The 9,425-nt window shown below is 40.1% G+C and overlaps 1 protein-coding gene across 1 annotated transcript; it reads right to left on the bottom strand.

Moving 5' to 3' along the window:
- Window positions 1-1,257: 1,257 nt before the first annotated feature.
- LOC118431715 (integumentary mucin C.1-like) lies at window positions 1,258-4,112 on the bottom strand. The gene is made up of 2 exons (XM_035842982.1): window positions 3,595-4,112; window positions 1,258-2,830 (listed from the first exon to the last, which is right to left on the bottom strand). The coding sequence occupies exon 2, from the start codon at window positions 2,801-2,803 to the stop codon at window positions 2,219-2,221; it is 585 nt and encodes a 194-aa protein (XP_035698875.1). The 5' UTR covers window positions 2,804-2,830; window positions 3,595-4,112; the 3' UTR covers window positions 1,258-2,218.
- Window positions 4,113-9,425: the final 5,313 nt, after the last annotated feature.

Genomic DNA, 9,425 nt, shown 5'->3' with positions numbered 1-9,425 from the left:
CGCGTCATTGTTACTGCCTTAAAAGTTTGAAATTCACTGCAATTACCACCTCCACATTGGCGGAAATTGAACATGCCAATGCAATGCAACACAGTGGGTTTCTTCACGTGTCTTTTCATTCATTGACTGTATGATAATACATTATTGTACTGTGACTTGTCTATTTATAAGTGTGGTACCTTGCCAAGTTATGGCAAGTGCTGTAACCGAAGACTGGCAAAATTTTAGAGTTGGCTTCGATCACCTGGACCATGTCCAAATATTTTCCTACGGACTTTTAAGAATGCCAGGCAATGACAGGGAATAATGTCCGATATAAAGGTCACACATTTATCTGTAATATGTAGACATTCCTTAAAGAATACATTTTTCAACTATTGCACTTGACACGTGCATATTTCTTTAGCATATTATATATTTAATGATTGAACCGGGTTTTATGTTTGACGCTATTTGTGTTGTTGTTTTTAACAGCGTCACTGCTCACCGTTCACCCGCAAGTCGATGGAGCACGTATACATACTCAGTTCATTTCAGTTCACCTTTATTTGTACTGGTAAGCCCTGTCGGCCAATATGTAGGCCGTAATCTTTCAAGAGGACCAGTTGAGGGGAGGTGTCACGGGAAAAAAATAAATAAACTAATGTTATGTGGTCAGTTTTGACCCAATTCGGTAAGATTAGTCGGCAAGGGTGGTATGAGGGTTAAATCTTAACCTCTTAACCCCCTTGGTCTACCATAATCCTTAGTGTTATAAACTTCAAATCTTCCCAAAAGAACGTGTTAAACTACCGTCCTTGACAACTTGCATACAGTGAGTACTGCCGTCATGTTAGGAGATAAACAAATAGAAAATACTTATAAACCAATTCTGATCCAGAGCAAGATGAATAAACAGACAGGTACCAAAATTAGTACACCAGTACAGATTGCAATGACCTGAGGACAACCATAACAATAAGCCAGTCTAGTTGCCCTCTGCTGTCCTTAGCCAGGACATGAACCACATAAACGAACAAAAACTATGGTGAGTCCACCCATGGCTGCAACAAGAAACAACGACCACACAAGCCAGATTTTCAAAAAATTCTTTGCAGGTATTTAACACTAGTTGTCGGGGGAAAAAAAGCTTTTCAATCTAAGCATATGACTCAGTAAATTTAATCACTGCTAAAAGAAAAAAAAGGTAAATCAAAATGTCTAGATTTTCTAAATATACATAATAAACGTTGTTACACACAGCAAGAAGACATGTTATCATTGATATGTAAAAGTGTTTTATTTCTATATTGAACAGGTGCACAAAGTGACACCTGTGAAATAGACTAGAGGCTTCTACCACACAAGTGCCTCTCACAAAATGTACTTGCTCTGGAATAACAAATATACAAAATGTATGCGAAAATAAAGTGTCTATACTTTTGAAATGGTCCCGAAGAAGACTATGAAAAATTATCCACATATGTCATAACAAGCCCTTTGGCAAATTTGCCTCGGAAAACCTGGACAATAAACCAATTAGGCACGCACTTTAAAATTTCTGAACGTTAGGTCCAAATATTAGACTTAATTTTTCTAAGAAACACTTTTCTGTAAGCGTCAAATTTTGGGTGTGCAAAGATACTTGTATATAGTTTGTGTAGCTGTAAAGATGATTATTTAAAATCACATTGACTTCAAAGCTATAAAAGATTAAGTGAGAACGCAACATTCTATGCACTTATAGATTTAAAATAAGCCATTTCTAAATACATGTACTTTTTGGTGATCAACAGTCTTATGATAGATTGAACCGGTTTGCCCAATTCAAACAGTGTGAGAGCTGAACATCAAACAATGGAATAGACTCAAAATTTGTAATACGGAGTCGGTTATATTAAGGGAACGACTTGTTTTGTTCAGAGTGCATTGCATCAGTTCTTTTATACGGATGTGAATCGTGGGTACTGTCGCCCGACATGGAGAACAAGATAAACTCGTTTGCCACATCCTGTTACATGATCATGTTGAACATTAAACGCCTTCAGTGTGTTAGCAACAGTCAGATATACAGAATGACAAACACCCAGTCTCTCATCTGCAAAGGTAGGCAGCGTCAATTGCGCTTCATTGGACACGTCCTCAGAATGCCTGTAGAGGAGCCACTACAGTTATATGCCCTCTATGTCCCAACCCACGGAAAACGACGCCCCGGTCGTCAGAAGAAGAACAACCTGGCCTATATACAGAACCTGTTGGGGGACGAGACGAGGAGGGCGACCTGAGCCCTGCTGCTATCGCTGCACTGGCTGCGGGGTGTGGCTAATTGCCTGTTGGTAGGTGTAGTCCCGGAGGTGGTGGTTGTGCGCCCGTTGGTAGGTGTAGTCCCGGAGGTGGTGGTTGTGCGCCCGTTGGTAGGTGTAGTCCCGGAGGTGGTGGTTGTGCGCCCGTTGGTAGGTGTAGTCCCGGAGGGGGTGGTTGTAACCCCGTTGGTAGGAGTAGTCCCGGAGGAGGTGGTCGTGCCCCCGTTGGTAGGTGTAGTCCCAGAGGAGGTGGTTGTGCCCCCGTTGGTAGGTGTAGTCCCAGAGGAGGTGGTTGTGCCCCCGTTGGTAGGTGTAGTCCCGGAGGAGGTGGTTGTGCCCACGTTGGTAGGTGTCGTCCCGGAGGAGGTGGTTGTGCCCCCGTTGGTAGGTATAGTCCCGCGTACGGAGGTGGTGGCTTCTCGCCCGTTGGTAGGTGTAGTCTCGGAGCTGGTGGTTTCTCGTCCGTTGGTAGGTGTCGTCCCGGAGGGGGTGGTTGTGCACCCGTTGGTTGATGTAGCCATCCAGAAGGTGTATACCCTGGTGCCAACCTGTGATGGAAGAAAGACAGGATTTAAGAACGCAAGCAAATCAGGTAACCTCTACTCACGGACTATGTACCGTATCAAAGCATATAACACACCGGTTGTGTACCGGATAACTACATAAAGTCTTACATGCAGGTTATGTACCGGATAACTACATAAAGGCTAACACGCCGGTTGTGTACTGTATAAATATAAAGGCTAACACGCCGGTTGTGTACCGGATATATACATAAAGGCTAACACGCCGGGTATGTACCGGATACAAACATACAGGTCAACATTCCGTTGTGTACTGGATACAAACATACAGGTCAACATTCCGTTGTGTACTGGATACAAACATACAGGTCAACATTCCGGTTGTGTACCGGATAGAAACATACAGGTCAACACGCTGGGTGTGTACCGGATATAAACATATACGTCAACACCCCTGCTTTGTAATTGATATAAAGGTACGGTCAACGTAACAGCTTTACATGTACCGGATATCGACGTACAGGTCAGTATTGAAAGGTCACCGCAGGTGTTACAGCTGTTCGTTTTATTTTCGTTTTTAAAATCATATCCAGTTGCATGTGTAAATGGAATTTGGCGTATCTTACTACATTGATTTCTAGCACTTTAAGAGTTACTTTGTACCCAAATATTACAAAGTTACACTTGCTTTATATTCCTGTCTTCAGTCGAATGCTTTATATAAGCATTTTACTTTTAGTCCAATACTTAAAACATACATATTTGTATGTGAATAACATAATTGTTACCTTGTGGGGTATGAAGGGTACTGTTGATAATGGGTCCCGGAAATTGGAGACCACCCTGCGGACGCGGATTGAACTGCACGTTTTCCCGGCGTGTCAATGTCTGCTGTTGGATACGTCATGGCGGCTTGTGCAGTACCTGGTTCATCCGTCAGGGGGACTCCGGATGTGACCGTTTGTACGTTCGGCTGGTTTCTATGGTTTTTCGACCGTCTACAAAGGTAGTAACTTCCCGAGCCGATCATTAAAAAACTAAAGCAGAAACACACCGGTCCAAAAGCCCCGATCGAAACCAAGCCTAAGTCGACCCATAGCCAAACTAAGAAACAAGCAGGTACCAAAACGAATATACCGGTACAGATTGCAATGACGGCACATCCCGCTGCGGTTCCTAGTCTAATTTCGCTATTGCGAGAACTCGGTAGATTAGGTGTTGTTCCAAGACGGCTGCGTGAGTTAATGGGCCTTCCTGAACTGTTGACGAAGCCTCCACTAAATCCCCCGCCACTGTCGAAACCCCCTCCGCCACTGTCATGGCCCCCACCACTATCGAACCCTCCTCCGCCACTGTCACAGCCCCCACCGCTATAACCCCCACCCCCGCCGCCACTGTCGCAGCCCCCTCCGACACCGACACCCCCTCCGCCACTGTCGCAGCCCCCACCGACACCGCCACCCCCTCCGCCACTGTCGCAACCGCCACCCCCTCCACAGTCACCCCCACCGCCGCCACAGTCACTCATGTGCAGTTAGACCTCCCCTCAACTCGGTCAAGGTACTCAAATACTCTAGCTGCTGATGTAGCACACTTGACGATATGGCTGAGACGTATAGTAGACGTAAGAAAATTGTACAGATTCCAAACGACACGTCCTATTTGTACATTTCCGCCGGACGCTTTGTGTCAAAAATAGAACCCAGCCACCTATCTCGTCAGTATCATTGACACACCTACTGCGTCACGGTCGAGTCCATTCAGGACTAGACGCAGGGACCTTTTGGTGATGTTAAATTTTAATGAGGCTGTCGGTGATCGTTCGGCCTATTGTAGACAGGAAGGCGTAAACTAAAATGTCTACTATGTAACTTAACACAATGTAAAAAGTCTAAATAATCCAAGTAGGTGAGACTCAAAACTTTTTATATGCAAGAATTACCCTGTCAAATATTTTGTTCGCCCGGTCATCAAATGGATAATTGACCCATGTATATCTGTAAACGATGACAATCAGGGGTGTAGTTGTTCTTAAAATAGAGATTACATGATGCATTTATGTCGCGAGGAATCATGACGAAAAATATTGAATACGTATTGAAATGGTTAGACATAAATAGCAACAGAATATACGGGAATTTAAGTGTACATAGTTTTGAAATTTGAAATGGTACATAATGTAAACAATAACAAATGATCTATATATGACACGACCTGGCACTTTTCATACCTGCATAACAAAACTAGACAATAAATTTCATTTTATATGCAGTTTCAGATGTCTGAAAATTAAATCTAAATACTAAGTAATTTTAATAAGTAAAAGGCGATATAGAATGTGTAGTGTAAGTTGTTGTAATAACATTAAAGAAAGGTCCATGCAATCTGAGACTACAATGCTATGTGCCTTGACGTAACATTAAGTAAAAAATTGAAAGACCAAATGCTCTAGGTTTCATTGAATCTAATATGTACTGCATATTTTTGTATTTAAAGTTTAAAACGTAGTTTAATGTTGCACACTACATTGTACGTAGTCAATGCGGGGCTTTGCCTCGAGGAATGGAAATCTCCACTCCTTTGTTCTATGCTGACTTGTTAGGTAGGTCGAAATATCTTGCATATGACCGGTTACCGTCGGTCAATGGCTGACAAGTAATTCAGTATGTTACAAGAAAACACTTCTAAACGTATGCTGTCGTCTTGTTGGTATGATAACACCGTATTACAAATTATTAGGGTGTTTTATATGCCATGGATTCTAAACCCAGTCAATAAACCGATGATGTTACCTTCGGAAAGACACATAGTTTACACGTCGAGTGTATTTACTTTGGTCAGGTGAAAACAGGCAATTAGCTTTGGTTATGGCCCTTTGGATATTATCCTTCGGTTATCAAAATACTTTATTTACTTGCAAAAAGTCGGTTTTATTTGAAAGCATCTATAACCCGTTGCTTGTAACAATAAGGAGAAATACATATTAAAGAATAATTACTTGATAATAGATACTAATTACCTCCATGAAATGTCATGGAATGGAGGTTATATTTTCTGTTATGTGTCTCTGTCTGTGTAGATGATTACTCAAGAACGTCTGGATGGATTGGTTTCATACTTGTTGTGTTGGTGGGGTGTGATGAAAGCTCGAATCGATGAGATTTTGGGAGCCGTATCTGTCGTTATAATTGATGTAATAATATCAGAAATCACCCATATATCTGCGAAATATTGGAACAGGCATGTCCTGGTGACGTATGTAGGTCAGGTAATTAATCACCCGTGGGCCATGTAGCAGCAGCTAACAGTTGGCAGTTGCGGCCAGGCAGCTGCTGTGATTAAGGTCTCATTGATGAGTTTCTTCTTCCCATAGACTTCTATGTTATAATTCGTGGTTTAAATGGGTGCGTTTATAATGAAGCTACGTGAAATTTCAGCAGATTTTTCATTCTATGTCGAGCACATTTACCCTATATCGTGGGGAAAAATTGGCATCGTAAACTATACGTAGGAACTTTTTTTATAGCAATTACAAACTTCGATTAGTCAATCCCCACAAAAGGCACTTTTTCGCTGCTAGTGTACAACCGCACCACTCAGAACCCACGACTGTGTACCTCCGACCTAGCGCGCGGCTGCAAAACTTTACCTGCTAATTTCTTCAGTTACAAATAAGCTTTCACCAATCTAACTTTTGAGATCAGTTCCGCTGGCTAAAAGGGAATTTCTCACCGCTAAAAATATACGTCCGTGCAGCCTTCATTTTTGGCTCGGATCTCTTTTAGGGTACCCACTCGCGGAGTAATACATCAATGAGACCTTAATGACAGTCTGGGCATAAGTGAAGCAGGGCTCTGAATCCAAACAAGCCCTTCAACTGTGGTTTGAAAAATAACCAGCCAGCAGTAAGTTCAAACTAAAACTTCACTGCACCTACATTTTGTAATTCTATGTCTGCATGTGCCTTCAGGTCAATAAGTAAAGCTGCCCTTAACCATATTAACATCATAGATATGTTTATTTTATGAATCAATAGTTGGGGTACGTTGAAAACGCATTCATGTATACAGTAATCTTTAAATGAATGCCAGTATACATATATGATTACAATAATCTTGAAAAAGAATGCCGTCATTCTTTCAGTAATCTTTGAAGGAATTGTGCCATCACCGGGACAGTCCCCCAGGAATAAAAGCTATTATTGTTACAATAATCGTTAATGGAATACCAATATAGTTACGGTAATCTTTGAATAACGCAATCATGGTTACGGTTATCTTTTTAAATATACCATCATTGTAATAGTAATTTTGTAACGAATGACGGCAAGGTTTCAGTAATCTTCAATCAAATACCATTATGGTTACAGCAGTTTTCTTTGATTGAATGCAATCATTGTTATCGTAATCTTTCAATGAATACCACCATGGTTACAGTTATCTTTAATGAATACGAGTTACAGTAATCTTTAATAGAGTACAATCCTTTGATGCACTTTGGCCATTTGGCAAGCACATTTCATCTGTATGACGGAGAGGAGATTCATTTTCTAGGCACCCCTATCGGATAAAATGGAATAATCCAAAGGTACTGGCGTCCAAAAGATGAATTTTAGACCTACCAAGTAATTATAAGTAACATGTGAAATAAGAACTTAATGTAACACCTTGTATATGAAATATGCCTGGTTTATGTCTTTTATGTCATTATTTGACAACACAATTCCAAACACGCTGTTTTTGAATGCTTATTAAAATGATTGACAACTTTTACAAGTATACTTGTTTTTTTTTCTATTACGAATATGCACATTTTGCTTAAATGATAAGTTAACATCCGTTTAATGGTACATTAGAATTATCTACAATGAAACAGATGCATGAGCTAAAAATGGTGCAAAAAACTGGCAAAAGCTGAACGCTATATTCGCCTATGAAATATATTCTCTTGGGTTGACTTACAGCGACATCCAGTACTGTAGTACAATTTGAACCATTCAGATTTGGCCTTAGAAAGATGGCAGACGGTCACCAAAACGTCAGTGTGGACTAAACAAGGTTTGTGAATGAAAGCCTCTTTATCTCTGCTGTTACTCAGATTCTTCAGCTGCAATTAATTCCCTTCGAAATCAACGTTCTATTCTGATAGAAGCTAATTCCTGAGGCAATGGATGACATACGAATTGACAGTATTGCCTCTTCAAAGGTCTAAACGATATGTTCACTAGAAGGTTTAATTATTCATTCCCCTGTATTGATTAATATGAAATATAACACCTACTGATCGGTAAACCTAATCCATGAGATTTTTAAAAAGTGCCTTATCCTTATTCCATGGAGTATAAATAGATCCAAGTTAATAACTTTTTGGCAATTCGATATAAAAATATAAAATACATATGCACAGACACCAAAAGCTTCATTTGTTGTTAATACTATGTATAATTAGTATTTTAGATAAGCCAACGAAGTACACACAGATAGTCTTCAATATGAAGCTTATATGGCACAGCAGGAACTAGATCGCCGTAAAACATCCTGCTGGTTATCTGATGGAAGGAAAAGCTTAGAGAAGTCCAGCTTTGCTTACCTGTATATAAACGGTCACTCTAACATACCCACTCATCTAAATCAACTAAAGCAAAGGTTGAAAGATATATTCATCCAAAAATTTCATTCAGAACTACAAGCAATTGGACGAAAAGGAAACCAAGGTTGTTTTATTAACACTACAATGCTTATGATTTAGACACTCTCTGCTTACAATTACGTGAATATGACGTCTATGAGAATGAAAAAGTATCCAGCTTATACTAATACAAAACAGTGCAATTCCGAAAATAAGATTTACTTCGATTTTATGTATTACTAAGCATTTTCGATCAGCACCTGTTCCCCTATACATACATAATCACCATTCAGGCCACGTCACTATCACTGGAGTCGACCATCTCATACTCGAAATCATCATCTTTGTCAACATTCATGTAGCTCTGGAAGAAGGTGTAAAATAAGTATTAAAGTCTTCAATATGTTGTGTAGTTTTTTGCCAAAGGTGTACAAGGTTAGGAAACTCCCTTACTAACCGAAAGGTATTCCAAATCTCGTCCATTTTAAATAAGTTCCAATTTCAATCTCAATCAATTTTAGCACATTTCATGACATAAGCTAGATGTAAGAGCTTTATATCGTTTAGACATTTTTTATGACTGTGATAAGGATGATGTTATAATAGCACTGACAAACTACTTTAAGGGAGAGAGGGTTTCAACCACATAGTCTCTGGCCGAATACGAATAAAAGAAGGTTTTGATTCTGGGACCTTTATTAAAAAAGGCATTGAAGATACCTGATTCACCAGATCAAACATCAAACATCAACCTATATACTAACCTGGTCACAAAGTTCTTTATAGGGAACCATGAAATATATTACGAGCCAACGTTCCGATGACCATCTTTCATCTTCTTCAGGGTTATACTGACTGGTTTACAGTGCACTGGACTGTGACTGCATCGCCCAGTTATAGAACTCTTAATAAAGAACTCAGTGACCAAGTATTTTACCAACCTTATGTAACGCTACTTCACCTTTATCCGTAGGGTAACCTATATCCGTTA

Source organism: Branchiostoma floridae, chromosome 15, assembly GCF_000003815.2.
Source record: "Branchiostoma floridae strain S238N-H82 chromosome 15, Bfl_VNyyK, whole genome shotgun sequence".
Classification (NCBI taxonomy): Eukaryota; Metazoa; Chordata; class Leptocardii; order Amphioxiformes; family Branchiostomatidae; genus Branchiostoma; species Branchiostoma floridae.
This window is presented reverse-complemented; position numbering and strand designations above follow the sequence as displayed.